The 20,949-nt window shown below is 38.0% G+C and overlaps 1 protein-coding gene across 5 annotated transcripts in view; it reads left to right on the top strand.

Moving 5' to 3' along the window:
• Positions 1–16,514, top strand: part of LOC134853367 (beta-secretase 1-like) — a 46,527-nt gene extending 30,013 nt beyond the window's left edge. For all 5 annotated transcript variants that reach the window (XM_063869345.1, XM_063869344.1, XM_063869347.1 and 2 more), the window contains exons 4-10: positions 1,721–1,940; positions 2,670–2,822; positions 3,129–3,263; positions 3,825–3,935; positions 14,817–14,925; positions 15,506–15,649; positions 15,876–16,514. In XM_063869345.1, coding sequence (XP_063725415.1) covers positions 1,721–1,940; positions 2,670–2,822; positions 3,129–3,263; positions 3,825–3,935; positions 14,817–14,925; positions 15,506–15,649; positions 15,876–16,252 — 1,249 coding nt within the window. In that variant the 3' untranslated portion in view covers positions 16,253–16,514. The remainder of the gene's footprint in view (positions 1–1,720; positions 1,941–2,669; positions 2,823–3,128; positions 3,264–3,824; positions 3,936–14,816; positions 14,926–15,505; positions 15,650–15,875) is intronic.
• The last annotated feature ends 4,435 nt before the right edge of the window (positions 16,515–20,949 follow it).

Below are 20,949 nucleotides of genomic sequence, written 5' to 3' on the forward strand. Positions count from 1 at the left end.
CCACCCCCCCCCCCCCTCTACATAGTTTACCCCACTTACACACAATTATACCACTCCCCCGTTGATCGTTACCCCCATGCCACGTCCCCCCTACTCCCCGTAAAAGTGAAGGGGTTAATGCACGGGGGAAGGAAACGGGAGCGGAGGGCTGAAAAGAAGAAAGTGTAAGCGGGCGTGTACGAGGGTGTATGAGGGGGTTGATAAAGGGGCAGTGGTGATAGGGGGTGCTTTTGTACACTTGGGAGACAAGATATTTATTTTGTCAGCCAAAGTAAACCTATTTTTATATTGATGTCACGTATATCCGGCCAAAAGCAACCGTTCAGTTTTGAACTTACGGATCTATGTTTATACTGCAATTTTCTAGAATAGTTTAAGAAAAAAACTCATAATCCATTCTAATTGATTATAATTGATTAAAATCGATTTTTTTGATTTGGCAAAAATTAGGATCATAATGTATTTTTAGTCGAATATACTCGATCATTTTTGAATTTTATAGAGACTGACAACGAGAATCCAATATAATCGATAATTATCCTAGAAACTATGGTGCAGGTAGTTTCACATAATAAGTTTCACAGATAAGAAAGCTATCGAAAAACATTACGAGGCCAAACTGTGAATTTTGTGCATTGTAAGCGGATTCCGGAACGGGCCAAAATCAGATTTGTCGCGGAATCCACAACATTGTTACTTTTCTTTGATCTTCTCTACTTTTTTGGATTCCACAAACAAATACAAATAGCTAAAACACTGTTTTGCTTAAAATTGGTCCAAAAACAGGCATTTTTGCCGAGTCCGCAACAAAATTTGTGGAATCCGCAACAAAGTTTGCGGAATCCGGAACAGTTTGTGGAATCCACAAACAAATAATAATATATGTGTTTAGTAAATTTAAGCTGTCCTGGAATCCGCAACTGTAAGTGGAATCCTCAAGTTGTTAGCGGAATCCGCCAATTGTAAGTGGAATCCGCAAATTGTAAGTGGAGTCCGCAAGTTGTAAGCGGAAACCGCAAATTGTAAGCGGAATCCGCATAAATTTGCGGAATCTACTTACATTTGCGGAATCCGCTTACAGTTGCGGAATCCAGAACTACTAGCTATATTCTCCTGTTGCGAAACCCGCGACAAAACAAATGTGCCGACAAAAGTTACGTTACAAGTGTTTGTACGTGGAATCCACAGAAATGTTGTAGGTGGAATCCACTTACAGTTTGGAACATGTTTAAAAATTAGTCTCTGGAATCTAGGAACATATAGACACAAAATTGTGCGCCTATCCAGTGCAGAGTTTGGCCTCGTAATGAACTTTTGTGGCACAAATTTTACAGGTTGAATAATATTCTGCGCTGGGTCAAGTTGATGCCCATTCAGTGTTGCTCCTTTTGGTGTATGGTAAAACTAATTTGTATAACTGCAACAATATTAAACAAAAACACAAAAACCTTCAAATCGTCTCCCAGATCCGAGTAGTCTTTTTATCCCAATAATAAACATCTTGATGAAAATTGAAAAGTTTCTCATTACTACATTTAGTGTAAAAACAACAAAAAAACCGTTTGGACCATTCAGTAGGAATTTTACAGGAACAGGCTGTCTTTGTTAAGAAAAATAGCTTGTGAAGTAAAGGTTTCTCTATTGTTATACTAGAAAGCAAAAAATACACATGTAGTTGCCTAGTTATGAATAAAATTTTTCTGAGTAATCTTTTTTCAAGGTCATCCACCTTCAGCTGGTTAAGCGACAGAGTATCCGTCCAGTACAGTCAAGGCTATTGGGAGGGCGAACTAGCACGTGACCAACTCAAGTTTTCAGCTCTGCCCACTCGACCAATCACAGCCGAGTTTGCAGTGATAGACTACTCTGAGGATTTCTTCTCGGAAGGCACGGATTGGCAGGGTATTCTGGGACTGGGTTACGAGACTATAGCTGAAGAGGTAATGAAAATAACATTGTGTATATATGGATGTAACATAAGGTCCGTCACCAAATATGGATGTCTGAAAATAGTACGAAGGGGGACCCTTTGGGTCGGCAGGGGATCGAATCCCTGAAGAAAGAGACGTCCGCCCCCCCCCCCGCTCCTCACCCCCCCCCCCCCCTGAATCCGCCCCTGATTGTGTTTGCTCCATCATAAAAAAGCAGCTAAAAGCGCAAGAGGGTACAAAACACAAGGAATGTTTTGTTATTCAGAAAATATAAGAGTACAATTACTACAGCTGCCTCCTTAAAATTTACATGAATCGCTGACGAACAATTGATGCGCCTGGAATTTTTTCAAAAAAAATTGTTTTACAAGTGTTTTCATTTCTCTATGAGGTTATCATAAAAGTTGCGGGACCCATCAAAAAATCCATGAACCCATTCCATTCTAGCTTTTTGTTGGAAAAACATATACCATATTTGTAGCAACAAGGATTATTGTTTGAAGGCCTGATTTGAGTTTTTTTGAGCCGGGAGTTTGCTTAAAAAATTCCGATATTTCCTCGCCCAAAAATCATTGTCTGATATAGTTCCTCGAAACAACGACAAATCTTCTCGGTCGCACATCATCGAGACTCCTCTTTTGGATCTTGACGGCCGCAACGTACCACTTTTGAATCGCGGTGGTCACTACTTAAGACGCGTATCTCGGCCAGGGAAGTAACGCTAAATTCCTGGTTTAGGGCGTGGAGCCTTTCTGGGTGAGTTACATCAGAGAACACATCTTCAAGGACATCTTCTCCCTCAGTCTCTGTGGGTTGCAGAGCAAGACTCACCTGGACCAGAGCAGTCCAGATGGGAGAAGCAAAGACGATGATGAAGCCCAGGGAACGCTGGTCAGAATTTTAAATTGGATCTTTAAAATTTAAAACATTTGCAAATATTTTAAAGTTTTCCTTGAAATCTTCCGCAAAAATCTGCTTCTGACTATCACCTGATCTACTCGCAAACGTATAAAAACCCTAGTTTTAGTTAATAAATGTAAGTAAAAATTCTATTTGTTATTTATTATAGTTCAGGAATTGTTTTTGTTGATTGTTAGTTCTTTTTGTTAATTGTTTTTGGCTTATTGAACAACTTATAATGCTGTTACAAATCAATAAGCCCGAATCATTTTTTAAGGAAATATTTTATTTGTTCAGACGTTGGGCGGTGCTGACCCGGATGTGTTTGTGGGGTCGATGCAGTTCACGCCCATTGTGAGACCAGACTACTTTGAAGTGCTCATCACTGATGTCAAGGTCAACCACGACAGTCTCAGACTAGACTGCAAAGAGGTCAGTTGAGGCCATTTTGGAGCCGAAAAGATAGTTGAACTTAATTGCATTTAATTGGTCAAGAACTAAAAACATTTGTTGATGTTTAATTTGACTCGGTTTTTTTTAAAAAAAATTAGTTACAAGCTGAAATCCGACATGGAAAATTTCAGTTTAAGGTTATTCAACTTCGTCCATTAGAAAACTAAGAAGATTCGTTGACCAAAAGGTACCAACAATTTCGCAATAACTATAAACAGAACAAAAATAAAGTGAGCTTCTGCTAAAGATTTTCAGGAATTTAAAATTTGAACTTTCACCTGAGCAGTCGAGTCGGCCATTAGAGTAGCTTGCATCATCGGATTTTGTGCCGTCAAAACATTTTGGAAAACACAGTGACAAAAATGACTGATAACTTCGGGTTTTCAATTAAAATTTTCTGGCAGTATTTTTTGATTTTTTGACATTAGACATCCCCCCCCCAAAAAAAAAAAACGTTGCTGAAAAGAAAAAACGTGCCTTAACGATTTTCTTTTAAAATAATCTTTAAACGTTTTGTCTTTTAACTATAAGTTTTTTCAGTACAACTTCCCTCGCTCTATTGTGGACAGCGGAACTACTAATTTACGACTGCCTGCCAGAGTTTTTGATGCAGTGATATATCAACTCACCAGTTATGTCCAAACAACTATGGTAAGACTAACACGTTTTTTTTTTAAATCAAACAAATCGAACATCGTTATTCCATTAGAAGAATTGTACATTTTGCACTTCGCTATCGTAGCATCTTCACGAAACTTGGCGGATAAAATTTTGAGGACTCACTTAAATAACTCCACCCTGAAATGATCCAAGTAATCAATAAACCCCCAACCTCCCATCAAAAAAAAATTAGTTATTAAGTCAACAATCAAAAAGATGAATTTTGAATGGCTAAAAGACGCGTTCTTTTAATCAAAGTTACTTGTTTCTTTTTAAAAAAATTATACGTTACTTGTTTCTTTTTAAAAAATTGATATAAGAAAAAATTGTCCACTTAATCTGGGTTAAACTATTTAATGTCATTAAAACGAAGAATAACCCACAATTGCAAACTAATGCCAAGCCATCGTTTCGGGGATGTTTATGGAAATTTTCATTGAAGTTGATTTTTTGTTTTCTTTTACTGGCTTGCGTTCATACTAAATATTTCACCATGATCAGCGGCAACTAAGAACTTGAAATGCAGGCGTTTTTCTATGAGTTGTTTGTTGCTTGATTCACCAGTGTAAGAACTGTTTTTGCTCAGTAACTAATTCTTGTTTACTTCGATCTTCTTCATATCTGTAACACGGCCAGCGAGAATCCCGAGGTAGGTCCGGTCAGGAGAACAACCACATCAAAGTCTTGCAGGGGCTTGCCTGAATTATTTTTTGCTAGAAACCAGGCCCGGATTACCAGGTTTTTGGTGAAATTTGAACGCAAACCTGTCCAATAGCAGAGTAATCAAGATTTTTTCAATCTTAAGAAAAATGGCAGAAATGCAATTGAAGATTCTTCATTTAAGTAGGGAAATCTTGTGTGCACGGCTATAGAGCTTCTTTCTTTTAAAATTTTAAGTGTGAAACGTGTGAGTTCTTTTGAGAGATAAATTTTTGCCAATCAATTTCTCAGAAACAAAGTTTTTGGTCGCACAAACAGCGCAGCTTAAGATTTTTGGTTATTTTGTTCACTCATTCATTCGTGGTTTTCTTTACAACTGTTTTTCACTCAAAAGTGTTCTGTTGTCAATATAAATGTTGTCAAAATAGTTGGGTCTTCGGTTTTTCCCTAATTGTAACTTCATCCGAGTCTAGTTTGAGCTCACGCGTCAGCTTGTTCCTTAATAAGAGTCCCACAAATTTGAAACATCATTTTTCATTTTGTGTACGTGCCATAGATAGTCGTATATTGTCACCCGAGTCGAGGTTTTTCACCTAATTTGAAGCAAGATTTGAGCGGTTTGAGCGGTTTTCTTAGACAATTACGCTCAAAATCTTGCTTCAAAATGAGCGGTTTGAGCGGTTTTTGAACGGTTTATCTAAAAAAACCGCTCAAAAACCGCGCAAGATTTGAACGGTTTTGAGCGGTTTATCTAAAAAAACCGCTCAAAAAGCGTGCAAGATTTAATAATAAAAATTCGACCACAGAGGGATTCGGACACCCAATCTTCTGCTTCGAAGTCAGACGCCTTATCCGTCAGCCCATTAGACCCTGAAAATAGTGTCGCGCAGCCAATATAAATTACGCACCACAATGAATACTGAATACTCTGCATTTTAATTCATGCTTTTGAAATTCCTGTGACAGTGATACGTACCTCAGACCACAGGTATCCAGTGCATCGTATCCGTCTATATAATCTTGGTCGCACCGTCTCCGCTTCGGTCTGCAAAGACGCGCCGTCTCCACCTCGGTCGCGAAAGTCTTGAAAGTGCACATTTTGGTCGCGCTGGCCAAACGGTCGCGCCGTTGTCTTTGGAGTCGCGCCGTTTCCGCCTAGGTCGCGAAAGTCGCGCCTTAGTTTTTCAGTCGCGAAAATATGGACATGAGTCTGGGACCTCGACCCGGGAAGACCGCTCAAAAACCGCTCAAATCTTGATTGAAAAACCGTTCAAAAATCACCGCAAGAAATGAGCGGTTTTTGAGCGGTTTTTTAAGCAAGATTTGAGCGGTTTGAGCGGTTTTTCCAAAAAAACCGCCCAAACCGCTCAAATCTTGCTGGAAAACCGCTCAAACCCCTCAAATCTTGAGCGGTTTTCGAGCGGGATCTCGACCCGGGCATTCCTTCTGTTAATTGAAAACCGTTGTCGTATCGTTGTTACAATTCCATTAAACAATACTGCCAATATATCATTATAAATTATTTTGTGGAGAAGACCCAGAGGCTTATTTTTTATACTCTGACAAATTGGAAGCCTGTGAAGTTCATGTAGCAGTGTGGTACTGCGGCGTTAGCAGTAGGTAACCTTGAGGACAGTTTGTTAGCTACTGCATCTGCAGTAACCATATGTGCTAATTATATTTATTATGTTATTATTATGTAAGAGTGGTCAAGGCCATTTGGTGATGCTAAAATCCTATAGATGAATTGGTCAGTGTTTTCATATTACAGTGTAACGAACAGTAACCAATCTCAGCTACGAAATCTTGTTAACAAGAATCAAGAACATTAAATTAACAGTATCTATCCTTACTTTTATTCCACGCTACGCATTTAGGGAATATCACATGGCGCAACCAGCAGGATTTCTGGCCCAGGATAATAGAACTGACATGGGAATTCCTGTTTTCTGGACCACAGCAAACAACGATCCACCTTGGAATTTTAAGATATGGTTCGATCAGTTCCTGATGGCGGTAACGGTAAAAGAAAATGTTATCCCAGAAGTTATGCTGGAGGATCCTAAACCGGTGCTGGAGGAGCCGAAACCACGTCCAGAAACAACTAGAGGGGGTGAGTCCGCTGCTGCAACAGCAGCTCGAGAAGCACGGGATAGACTGTTAAGGGATCGAGTAGCAGCCGAGAATGAAGAAAAAAGAGAAAGAGGAATTAAAGTGGGTCACAATATTTACTACAATGAAGTTCAAAAGCGACTAGTATCCAGGCTATTTCTTGCGTTCGGGACGGAAGGAAAGAAACGGTTTGTTCAAAAGAATCCACATGTTGAGATTTCGAAATTGGAATTTGAAGAGATGGTCAGATTAGCGAAGGAGACTTTCAAAAAATGCCAGAGTATCACCTATGAGCGTTAAAAGTTATTTAATAGATCGCAGGAAAATGGAGAATCGTTAGAGGCATTTCATGCCGCGCTAACTGCGCAAGCAGCCAAATCGGCATTGGACACTTTAGAAGATGAGTTAGTCAGAGATCTATTCATTTCTAAAATGCGAAGCCCAGCATTGCAGGACACAATCACGTTTGAAACATTACCTCCTGGCGAAGTGTTGAAGCGTACTAAAAAAAATTGAGCAGAGCAAACAATCGACACAAGCGTTTCAGAAGTCCACTCTGGACCCTGCACAAACAATAACGCAACCGAGTTCTCATATTAAAATCAAGCAGGAACCGATTCTGGCGGCGGGAAACAGAATAATAGAAAACCCTATCGCGAAAGGAATAGACGAAAGCAGCCGGAAGGAAGGGCGATACCGAATAAATATAACGTAGATGATCGGAAACCGAGAATACAGAGATTACAGAGAGTTCGGAGGAAGAATGTAATTTGATACAAACATTTGATTCGTGCAAAGAATTTGAGGTTATGGCAACTGAACAAAAAGACAATCAGATACAGATGATAAATCGGTACATCGAAGAGAAAGTGAAGGGGAACAGAGGTAGTGAAACTGGAGTTAATAAACTCGAAACGAAAAAAATTGACATTCGGAAAGATTCAACACCAGGAAGGATGAAATCATTAAAAGCCCTAATCCGAATTGATAATCAAATCATAAATATGACAGTGGACACAGGAAGTCCAATTTCATTTATAAATTGGACAGTGGCAAAGCAGATTTTAGATTCGTCAGGGAAAATACAATTCACACCTGTCAAAAAACTGAATTTGTCAGCACAATTCGTGGACTATAATAAAATACCAATAGCAATATTGGGTGCTGTGAAAGCGAAAATACGTTCCGCTGGCTGGGAAGTCCCTGATGCTACATTTCGTATAATCGAACGAAGGACATATTGGGCTTAGATTTACAAAATAAAGTGGGTATCACCACTACGCAGAGACCCGCTCCTAAGAAAAAATCCCGATTCGACATAATGCTGTGTGAACAGTCGGAAGCTTGGAAAGAAAAGTTCTATGGTGATTTCAAAAACCTGTTCGACAGAAAAGGACAATCAATACATCATGTAGTAAGCACGACGTTCAAATACCCTCTCTGCCCAATTCAGGAAAAAGGGAGGAGAATACCTATCCATGTGCAGGATAAAGTTGAGAAGGAAATAGAAAAATTACTACTAGAAGGCCATATTCAAAGGTTAGATAAGTGTACTAGTGGTTGTTTCATAGCCCCTATTGTCATCACGGTGAAGAAAGATGACTCAATTAAGTTGGCACTGGATGCAAAGCCCATCAACATACAATTGTACAAAAACAAGTACCAAATGCCGAATGTGGAGGAGATATTAGACGGAGTCAGTCAGATAGTAACTGCACAGGCAGCAGGTACTTTGTTCTTCACTGTGTTAGACTTGAAAATGCGTATAGTCAGCTAAAGTTGACACCACAAATTGCAAGGCAGTGTAATTTCAATATCGTAGGGGGGAAAGCAACAGGTACATATCAATTTTTGACGGGATTCTACGGGTTGGCAGATATGCCAGCAGAATTTCAAAAAGCAATGGATCGAACGTTAAATAATTCTAAGAACACATTTTGTTTCTTGGATGACATATTGATCGTTTCAAAGGGATTGGAGCTAGAACATGAAAAACTAATAACTGACGTCCTAATGAAGTTAGATAAGGAAAACTTATCTCTGAAGTTGTCGAAATGTGAATTCTTTAAAGCAGAAGTAAACTGGCTCGGACATAAACTTTCAGAAAGTGGGGTTACCCCGAAGATTACAAAAACGGAAGCTATTCTTAAGTTAGAGCATCCCAAGTCGCTCAAACAACTTAGGTCCTTCCTCGGTAGCATTAATCACCTTTCGAAGTCTATACCAAATGCAGCTAATTTGACAGACAAGCTTAGACCATTACTGCGAGAGGAAAAGGAAAAGAAAAAATTGAAAAATATTAAAGTCCCAGTTAAAAAATTCGAATGGGGACCCGATTACACTGAGGTGTTCGAGGAAATCAAACAAGCAGTAGCAAAAATTGCAAAATTGAACTATTATGACCCGGCTAGAGAAACTTGGGTCAAATGTGATGCAAGTCATAGTGGACTAGGGGCATCGTTAGAGCAACAAACAGAAAATGATGAATGGATCCCAATTTCATTCGCATCGCGCTAGCTGAATAAACAAGAAAAAAGTATTCTAGTAATGAGCTTGAGTTATTAGCGGTAGTTTGGGCAGTTGATCGTTTCAAACATTACTTATTAGGAAAAGAATTTGTAATAGTCACTGATCATAAGGCATTAACATCCGCTTTAGAAGGCAATCGGTCTAATAAGACCTATCAATCAAGATTAACGAGATGGGTGGATAGATTATTGCCTTATCAATTCAAAATTGTTCATATTCCCGGAAAGGATATGGGGATAGTTGATTATCTCTCTAGAGAACCAACAGGAGAACCCTGGCCAGAAACAAAATAGGATGAAAAATTTGTGATCACTTCAATTGAGTATTTTCATAGCGCACTCGACTGTTTGTACAGTCGGCTGAATGCTACTGATGCAACAATTCAGAATGAAAAAGCTCTAGAACATTCTCAGAAACAGAAAAGAGAAGACAAGTTGTCAAAATCCAAGCATGGTTGCCATAGCAACAAAAAGGTCAAAAACTCAACAAAGCTCTACTGGAACGAAAACAATTGCAATTCAAATTTTTTGCCTATTAATAACGCGTTGAATCAGAACACTTTTGTTAATTTCACTAGAGCAGTTCAGTCGGTCAATTTAATCCAAAACAGTAAACAAATTTCAGAAGAAATGGAGAGCGAAAAAACAAAGAAGAAAGCGGTGCGGATCGGAGACTGTAGGACACAGGAGGAGAGCGATAAATTAACAGAGGAGGAGATAACTGAGACTACTTTTCATCGAACGTATAGGATAAGGAGAGGAACGCTGGATAAATTGGGATCAGACACTTTTGAAGAGGATAATTGTGCTGCACGAGCAGTAATGTGGGATCAGGACGCAGAGGAGACGAAAAACTTACTATCCATTTGGGATCTAGTCAGTAAAGATCAAGAAATGTCGGGAAACATCAAAGAGCTGGAGGCGGCAACACAGATGGTCACGAGTAGCCCAAGATCAGGTACTCGTTCAGTTTCACCAACAAAATCTATCATAGAAGTGGAATTAACCGCGGAGGAGGACGATCAGAGTCAAGAGGTCAGTGAAATTCAACCATCGAGAAGGATCAACAAACGACAGACTCAGTTGGAGAACTCATTGGCAGATATGGGAGATATCGGCAGTTTTAGCTTGTCTAGATTATTTGACAAAACGCTGTTGGCCGAACTCATCTCTGAAGACGTGTGGATGGACCGGTTGCGACGCGTAATAGAGAGGAAGGACCGGGCAGGATTTGAACTCATGGGCCCGTATACGAATCCGCTGTGGAATCAACTCTCAGTAATCGATGACTGCATACTGGTGGACAATAGGATAGCAGTTCCAATACAACTTCGTCCAGCAGTTATGAAGCGAATTCATCGGGGACATCCGGGGCAAGAGGCAATGCTTGACGCGTCGAACTGTTTGTGGTGGCCCCACATGCACAAAGATATTGTGAACTTAGCGGAGGAATGTAGAGAATGTGCACGCTATGGTAAGAATGCAATCTAACGGGACTGGAGGTTCAGTTAGATTACGCGGGACCCTTAAAAGATTATAAGGGGAAGAAAATCTACTTGCAAACAGCGATTGATCGTTATTCAAAATTTCCTTCGGTTAAAGTAACAAAATCAATGGGGGGAAAATCCACTATTAAATTCCTACGGTCGTACATAGATACGCACGGAATCCCAGAATCGATAAAAACTGATCAATTCTCTGGATTCAAAGGAAAAGCAACGAAAAAATTCTGCCTCGAACACAACATAGAGCAAAAGTTCTGCCCGGTGGGTGACTATCGCGGTTGTGGTCTAGTTGAAAAAAAAATACAAACCATAAAAAGGCGTTGGGGGTGATGCTACTGGAAGAAAATGGAAAGTCAATTAAACTATGTCTCAGTACGATAATTAGGGACATGCGGTGGATAAAGCAGAAAACCATTCAGAAATCACCGTTTGAAGCACATTTCGGTAGATTACCAAAAACAGAGTTCAAACTTATACGAGAAAAATTTGTAGAATTCTCTGATCATTTAGATAAACAGCATCTGGAGAGGTCGGCATTAACTGCAATTCAACTAAAGAAGAGGATTGACCAATCTCGGGATTCCCTCAAAATCGTCAAGAGGGGGCAGAAGAGCCGGGATATCAGCCCTCTCTTCAAACAGGAGAACATGTCACAACAGGAGGAGAACAGAGCAAGAACCCTCCGGACCCTGTTAGAAGCCAACGCCAACTGGAATGCAGAGCGGCTTAGATATGACGGACCCAGCCTACAACAATTAGTGGACACCACAAGCAATATCGACCCAGATTTGCGGGAAGAGCTTCTATATTCATGGGAGAAGGGATTCGTCGAGGACAAGCCAAAGAGGTCGGAGTGGAATGGTCACAACCTCAGCCGTAGAGACGAGACAAGAAAAAGTGGGGCGGCACTGACAAAACCGTTCAAAGGAAAAGTACTTTTCGATTCACCGAAAACAGTGACAACCGCTGCGGGAGCAGTATATCGCAAAAGCGATCTGGCAAAGATGGCGAGTCCCACTACGAAGATACCCAAGGATGGGACAAGCCAAAAGGAGAAGGCAAAGAGTCCATTTGAAGAGCCAAAGAGTAAGCACCAAAAGAAGAAAGACGAGCTAGATGTTGACATGGTATCGGAAGAGGAGGAGTTGAACATATCGAGTGAACAGGTAAAGGACCTCTTCCAGGATAGCGAGACTGTAATCACATCGCGGGACTCATCTGTTGGTGGGGGGGGGGGCTCAATTTAGCAATAAAGCGAGCGAAGCCAAATCTCGGGGGTCCAAAGTCAGCTGGACCAAAAACACAAGAGCAGGTGGCATTAAACCCGGGGATTCACAGGATAAAAAGGAACGAACAACCAAGCCCAAAGGAAAATTGGACAAAAAGAAAGCTGCTGTAACAGCAGAAGAGGCCAGAGCACCAAAACAAAGAGAAACGGTGGACCAAACTGATCAACCGAGCAGTTCGAACCCATAGCTAAACAGTCAAAGAAACGCATAACAAGGGACACTTCACCTAGCTCAATTTTGAATGCGTTTCAAAACCAGGACATGGGAGCCGAGGAATGGCAAAGCCTCGCAGACCAAGTGTTGACAAGTAGTCTGCAGAAGACGGCGGAAGAAATAATTAAATCAAGAACTAAAAATCAAACAGAGACGACAGGCGAACACGGATCTCCGACCGGAATTTCGGATGATTCAATTGTAGATGAGCAAGTGGATACGAACGTGAGGCGCAGTAAGCGAGCCACGAAAAACCAGGAGCCAAAAAGACTGGGTAGCCCAATTAAACATTCGGTTAAGTGCATTAGTGCAGACGAGGAAGCATACATAAATGAATTGGCTCTGGAGCAGTATCGATACGGTCTGGCAAATGTAAAGACGGATAAGAATAAGCCGATGGAAACCCGCTTGAAGCTTCTAGAACGCCACTTATTTCGGAAAAAGTTTGGATATACCGCACTGGACACGACGCAGCCGTGGAGTACACAGTGGAAAGTGCCTCTGGAGATTAAGAAATACTCAAAATAGAATGAAGGAAAACGGAAAAACTTAAACTAAAAACAAAACTCCTCCATCATCAATGGGATCACAAAACTGAGCTGAAAACTCGTATTATTGATATTTTTTCATAAAATTTATATGTATTAGATAAAATTTTATTGGTCCTTGGGGGAATGTGGTACTGCGGCGTTAGCAGTAGGTAACCTTGAGGACAGTTTGTTAGCTACTGCATCTGCAGTAACCATATGTGCTAATTATATTTATTATGTTATTATTATGTAAGAGTGGTCAAGGCCATTTGGTGATGCTAAAATCCTGGATGAATTGGTCAGTGTTTTCATATTACAGTGTAACGAACAGTAACCAATCTCAGCTACGAAATTTTGTTAACAAGAATCAAGAACATTGAATTAACAGTATCTATCTTTACTTTTATTCCATAACACGCTACGCAGTTTGGGAATATCACAAGCAGGATAGTCGATGAGGTCTGCCGATGTGCCTGAATCACAAACCTCGCGCCAGCATTTGAATCCTGTTTAGTTTTTGTGTCAGTTTCTCAAGTATATCCAATTTTGTAAGAAAAATATGTCTGGACTACTTTATATGATGGTTTTCATAAACTTTTTAAAAATAAATCAATCCGACGCTCTAACTTTTAGGTCAATTGATTATTATGAAATTTGTAAAATTAAAATGTTTTTCTTTCCGAACATTTTTCAAAAGTGTTCATCTCCTTGGAAAATTCTAGTTTTTAAACAAAAATGTGATCTAATTTGATGCGTGGTTTTAATTAGCATAAAATTGTTGCTGAGTTGAATGAAGGCGAAAACACAAAACTGTTTATTTTTTTTCATGCTTCAGAAGAAGTCGACAAGAAGTAGGTCATCGATTGGAAATTGAAGGAAAATTTTTGGTTAACTGCCAGGAATCCCATATTTGGCTTGAACTCTTCTCTTTAAGTACCTGGCAGGACTTCTAAAGTGTTCTCCTGGCTATGTAACCCGAGCTACCTTGAACACCTCCTTTCGTACTTTCTACGAAGCTAACGTTTGTTCGAATCAGATCGAAGCGCCAAGCCACGCATAATAGGCAGTTTTTTGCGTGAAAACTATCCTAAAATGCTTAAAACATCATTTCCGGATTTTTTTTGAGGCGGGGAGCCTTCTACTTAAAAAAGCGCGATAACTTTGTTTTTACTAAGAGCATTCATCGAAAAAATTCTAGTTTCGCTCTTGTTATTTATCAAAAGTCTAAAATTCGTTGATAAAGTTTTTATCTTGTAACATATACAGTGCTGATTTAAATTATCCGGACAAAACGAATAAAACTTGAATTTTCAAACGCATTTTTCTCAAATTGGGTTAACATTAGACAAAAAGTGAAGAGAACAAAAGTTGCTTAGAATTTCACCAGAATTAATATGGTGTTATTTTTTCTCCGAAATTCTTAACAAAAATTTTACCCCAAAAATGGGTCGATTTGGCTTTTTTCAATTAATCAAGAATTACGCTGAAACTACTTTGTTAATTGATACGAAAATTATATCACAGGAAGCCTCTTACGCAGCTCAACAAAGTTTAAGAAGGGTTAAATCTCCAAAATTTGCGCAAATTGTTTAAAATTTATTTTTAAACAGAGATTCTGGGTTTTATATAGTAAAAATCACATTTATTGACTATCAAGTGAAAATTTTTTCTCTTATACTGGTTTTTGGAGATTTAACCCTTCTTAAACTTTGTTGAGCTGCGTAAGAGGCTTCCTGTGATATAATTTTCTTATTAATTAACAAGGTAGTTTCTGCGTAATTCTTGATTAATTGAAAAAAGCCAAATCGACCCATTTTTGGGGTAAAATTTTTGTTAAGAATTTCGGAGAAAAAATAACACCATATTAATTCTGGTGAAATTCTAAGCAACTTTTGTTCTCTTCACTTTTTGTCTAATGTTAACCCAATTTGAGAAAAATGCGTTTGAAAATTCAAGTTTTATTCGTTTTGTCCGGATAATTTAAATCAGCACTGTACATTCATATTCTTTTATTGACTCTTTGTCGATTTTTTAGACAGACACGGAGCTGCCTGAGGATTTCTGGGGTGGGGACGAAGTGATCTGCTGGGAACCCTCGAACGAGAAATTCAATCTGTTCCCCACTCTCTCTATATCTTTTCTAGGTACAATATGATAGATGGATGATCTCAAGATAAACGATAATCAACCTTTTAATTACTTGTGAAATTAAATATCTCTGAATTAGATATTTATAAATTGGGGGAGCGAGGGTGAAGTGGTTACGTCTCCGCTTCTAAATCGGAAGGTCTAGTGTTCGAGGCCCACCATTGCTCCAGTGTTCTCGTTGCTTCAGGGTGAAGCAACACTACCCAACCCAGAAAAATAGCCAAAAAAACGCATGTAAATTTTAAGCAGCAGCACAACAGCGGCTCAACGCAAAGAGCTGAACAGCACGTATGTTTGTTCTTTTCCTTTGGGATATACCATCTTTTATCCCAATCTTTTAGTTTCAATAATTAGCGAGATCGGTTATTAATCACTAAATTGATAGACCGAAGCTTTTTGGGCAAGTTTTTTTTTCTGGTAAAAAAACTCAAAAAATTCATCCAAAAATGACTTAATTTATATTTTGAAAATTAACTGGCATACAAACTACATAATCTAGAGTGTAGCCATCATAATTGATTCAACAATCGGTGTTCATTTTGGAACTCATCTATCATATTTTCAACTGCCGTGTAGACATCACATCAACAAATTCTACTCCGACTTTCTTTGACGTCACAATTGTACCTGAACAGTACTTGAGTCCAGTTGTTTTTAATGGTCAAACTCTGACACCAGAATCGAAGTGCTTCAGGCTTTCAATCAGCCGATCAGATGAAGGTCAGTTATCATTTTTACAACAATAAAGAAATTTAAATGAATGGCGAGTCTCTTATTAAAAACAGAAATATAAATAGTACCCCGATTTTTGCTTCATTTTTTTTTACCAGAAATATTGAAGTTTTTAAAATCACATTAAAAAAGTAAATTACATATTGTCCTTGAAAAAATTTGGAATTTGAAGTTTTTCATTTTCTGGAATTTTTATTTTTTTTGTGTGTTTCAGGAACTGTTTTGGGTTCAACTTTCATGGAAGGATTTTACGTTAAATTCGATCGAGCAAACAGTCGGATTGGATTCGCGGTGTCCAAGTGCACTCGCTATGCAAATCTCGACAAACCACCCGCTGTGAGCGAGATTCGAACCCTTGACGTGTCTCAAATCGGGAATAATTACAACCCTCCGTTTGACTTGCTCGAATGTAAATTTAACATGTACGAACCCGATGAAAGGCCGATTTTGATTGCAGCTTACGTTTTGATCAGCATTGCTTGTTTGTGTTTGTTGCCCATAATCGTGACCTTCGTTCATGGACAATTTATGGAATGCAGAGACAATGATTACGACCATGATTCAGAAGATCGTGACCAGTTAGTGAAGTGAACCATGTATGGCCAGAACCAGAAGTGAAAAAAAAAGTTTGCATCAGTCATAATATGGAAAATAAAATGGCAAAAAATTCTCAAAATGAACTGCCAAAAATGTGTAAAATGGTTTCGAGAAAGTGATTTATTTTTCGACAAATGTATAATTCTTAAGAATGATTTGATTTTGAAGTACTTTAATGAAGTAACTTAACTTCAATTTAATCTAGTTTAGATTATATTTATCTCTATGAGGATCAAAATTTACTATTTTCAAATAATTTTCGAAGTTATAATTAATTTATTTGGTTTTGAAATGTATTATAGAATCACTTATTATAGACGACTTGCATTGTTTATCATTTGATGAATTTAAGACAAGGATGTTTTTCAACAGCAGTATAACTCTTAAGAAAAACCTTAAAAGTTTATTTTGCTCAAATGTAGTTTAGATTAACTTAGATTTATCTACATGATTACTTGAGGATCAAATTGTTGTTACCCGCATACCAGAGTTAAAAATTAAACATGATTTTTACAATTTATAATAATCGACTAATAATTGATTGTACAATCCTGTTTTCATTCTCTCTTTTTTATTGAGAGTAATGAATGTAGTGAGTACTCTTATACAGGTCTTGGAGAATTTTTGGTTAATTTCTCGTGGAAAAATCCAAAAAAATTTTCAAGCTCAAATTTTTTTTTTGCGATTTGATTTTTAATTTATTTTTAGGGTCTTAAGCTCCACTATCGAACAGCTAAAAGTGAAAATCACTAAAACGTGGCCGACTTCTTGGTCTAAAAGTTTTAGCTTCCCAACCAGTTTTCTCAAATTGGGTCAATTTTATTTAAAAACAATTTCATAAAGAAGTTGTTGAAATTCAAATTTTTGGGCATAATTTTTTATTGTAAATCAAAAAATTTAAATTTTAAAAACTTTAAGTCAGTTTTTTTTTCGGTTTCTTTATTTTCATGATCCTTTCTCAACATTTTAACCAATTATATTAGGTAAAAGTTAGTACTTTTGAAGATAAATTTTCTGCCGATTCTAACCAATATTGTAATTGAATAATTTTCAATATCAAACACGAAATTATTTAATCCACAATTTTCTATTCTGATATGTCTAACCCTAAGCATCATGCTTTTTATTTGTTTGTTTTTTCATTCTAGGTGTGCTTGCTATAAAAAATCTTAAAAATAAGCAGCAGTCCAGTCTTCTGGGAAAAAAATTATTCAAAATAATTGCTCGGAACTGGAAATACTCGTAATAAATGGCTTCCGGGAATTTTAATTGAAATTTGAAGATAAATCAAAAGTCAAGTACAAATCAAATTTCCAAGTACAATTTTTTATTTTGATGGGTTAACGATGACAAAAATATTCATCCTAGAGAAAAACTAATGAGTTAGGGTCGAGTTGGTTAACTCATAGAGTAATTTCGGATAGGGTACACCGTCTGCTCGTCACGCTATCTTATTTTCGGCCGGATAGATTCGTGCAACTTCTTAGTCTAATACCGATCCTAATCTTACTCTTATACTATCTAGTCTCAGGTTGTTTAACTAGTCTCTGCTAGGCTCAATAGATCTAGGGTATACTGGTTTATTGCGGCTACTGAAGTGCTCGGGAGAGTCCAACTAATTTCTAAGTTAAATTCAAATCTCTCTGGTGCTGAAATTACAAGTAACTTCAGCACTTACAAATAAGTGGGTTGTTAGTTAGATGGATCATGATTGGTTAATATTAAATACTTTACATTGGTAAAATATCTAACTTATCCAATCATAAAATGTAGTTTAGATCAGGTTCCACCCATCCGGGTTTTACAGAGTTTTTTAGAATAGTTCTTCTGCAATTTGAAGGATGGATGATGGACGTTGGTTTTTGGCGAACATCATTTTCTTCCGTTTCCTCTTTGTTAAAGAAGTTCCAGGAAGCTGGAGTTAGAGACATAAGACGTTGTGTCTTCTAGTGACAACGACTAAGTCTTTGCCACAAACTCAAATCTGATTTCAGAATGGTTGGCTATGTCAGGTTTTTCTGTTCTGCGTGGAGAACTTCTTTTGTGTCTGATCTAGTTTGGGAATGGCGTGGAGATTGTGCGTGGAGGGGATGCCTGGTTACTCGGATCTGTACGTATACTTGAACATCGAGGTGGTCATTGGTCTAGTTCAATGAAGTCCTTTTCTGCGAAGTCAAGTCGTACTCTAAATCCTTTGAGTTGTGATTGTGAGTGGCATATCGATTGTGGTTGGTCATTCTCTCTCGAGTGTAGTGGGATCTTTAGATGTTCGTCCTTGGTGTTGTATTCTGATCTATGTATTGCATAATGTAATTTACATTTTATAAAACATTTATTAGTTTAATATTTTTTAATTATGATTTTAGTTAGTTGTTTTCACAAAAGCTTTTTGTTTTAGTTCGGTTATTTTGAAGAGTTACTCACACTTGAGTAGCTCTTATTAAAAATAGAGATGTGGTCACAAAGCGTGGATGTAGCGCGGTGGGTTAGGCCGGCTATAGAGCATGCTCAGGACGTCCTTCCTGGTGGGTTAGGCCAGGAGTGGGAGTATGATTTCATGCGGTTTTTGTGAGGGGTCCTGTTATGTGACAACGTTTTATGTTGGGTTTGTTGTGGTTTTTCTTATGTCTTGTTGGTTATGTCCTTTTTCCAAAAATCAAATTGTTTGTGGTATGGGTTTGTCTTTCGACTTTTTTGTGTTTTATTATTTCTTTCTTAGACTTTATAATAGTCTTCAAAAGAATAAATTATCCAGTTTTAAACTGGGTTAATCCGGTTTGGGTACCGTTGGTTTCCTTTTCTTAGTCATGCTGTTATTCTATGATTTGTGGTATTTAGTAAGCTGCGTTGGTTAGTTTTGTTTAGTATATGATTCCTTTCCAACCGGGTTAAAGGAAAGTTTGAAACATGTTATTATATGTTAGAGTTGTTGAGTGTGAAAACTTGAAACTGAAATTCATTATTTTAAACAATTCTTCGTGGGCGAGCTGTGCGAGTGTGGATAGAATTTCTGTGCGAATGAATGAAAATATCAAAAGGTTAGTACTGCAATTGCATTTTATTAATTTACTGCATAGAATTTGGAAATTTACTGCTAGTTATGGGGGAATTTTAAGTTACAAATTTTCATTATAATTAGATTTACTGCTTGTGGGGAAAATTTTAGAAATGAATTTACTGCATTGGTATTATATTTATAAATTTATAAGTGTAAGAGATTAATAGAATTTTTGAAATCTGTTTGATGAAATTTGCGATTTTTATTTGTCTTTTGTGGTTTTTGTAGGTGATTGTCGGATGAAGGCTAAAAATCTAAAAAAAACATGGATAAAGTATGGTGAGTTTTTTAATATTTCAATTAGTTAGTTATATTCATTTAATTCATACTTACCTGTTAGTCGTCGGGGAAAAAACCGTGGGGGAAGATGTCGTGAATTAGTTCTGAAGTTGTTAGTAGTTTAGCTAAGATGCGGATGATATTTTTAGTCTGAAGCAGTGGCCAAAGCAATTGGAGTGCCTTGATAGTGGTTAGTTCTTCAGTGCCAACTGCAAACTCATAAGGTGTTTTTGGATTAGATTATATAATTTGTGATTGAATTTAGTGTTGTGGATGAATTCTAAAATTGGGATTTCTATAGGTTGTACAAACTCGTGCGGGATAAGGAAGGGTCGGGATTCTTCGGCGTTGAAGGTCTTGGTGATGGGACAGAAGATGTACATTTGGGTTATGGGGTCATAATTACGAAGAATACCATGAAGGTTAGTATCTTTAATGCAATATGTGAAATTTAGGAAAAATGGTGAAGTGTATTTGGAATTAATGAATTGAAAACGATGGTGTGGTTGTCTAGAGGGTGTGTGTAGGTCAAAGTGATTTTGGATGAAGCGATAATAACTATATGTGTGGGTTTGTTTAGTGCGCAACATAATATCGTGTGAGCAGTGTAAATCTCTTTCGTGTGGTGCAAGGAAATGAAAGGTTAGTGAAAATATTTGGAAGCGTTCTTTGAAACTTTCGTATGCTTGTGTGTCTATTAGTGCTTCTGAAATAATGTGATCAAACTTTCGGTCGAAGATGTTTAGTGTAAATATATATGGTGTCTTGATGAAAAATTTCTCAGTAATTTGTGGATTAGCGAGTCGATCGTCGTCTAAGAATTGATCTTGGTTAGCTCTGATGATGTTGTGATCATAGTATTCGAGTGTATATTCGTTAGCTCTAGGTGCAGTGTGTGTTTTTAGTGATTTTTTATATCCAACGTAAGTAAATTGTCTAGCGGTTAGTGGTGTAGTGAGTCGATATAGCATGTCCGTATTTCGCTCTATATCGATGTGAGTGTTAGATAAAGGTAAGCAAAGAGGGTTAGTAAAATGATAATATGAGGTCCAAGAGAGAGTGGGCATTAAAACGTATTCATCTACAAAGTTGCGTGTTTCGTTAGTGTCGTGGGGGTTGTTTAAGGTGTATTGTGGGAATGAGGGTAAGGTGATGGCTAAAAATTCTTTTGTGTTAGTATGCTTGGGGTGGTTGATGTATTCACGGGCTGTTCCTGGTTTTGCTGGGAAAGGATGGTTGGGGAACTTTCTTTTAAAAGTGCGGTAAGCTCTATTAGTGTTGAGTGAAGATTCAGTTGATGTGGATGATGGTGCTAATGATTCAGTATAATTTGAAGAGGGTGTAGGGGTAGGGG

Source organism: Symsagittifera roscoffensis, chromosome 8 (assembly GCF_963678635.1).
Source record: "Symsagittifera roscoffensis chromosome 8, txSymRosc1.1, whole genome shotgun sequence".
Taxonomy (NCBI): Eukaryota; Metazoa; Xenacoelomorpha; order Acoela; family Convolutidae; genus Symsagittifera; species Symsagittifera roscoffensis.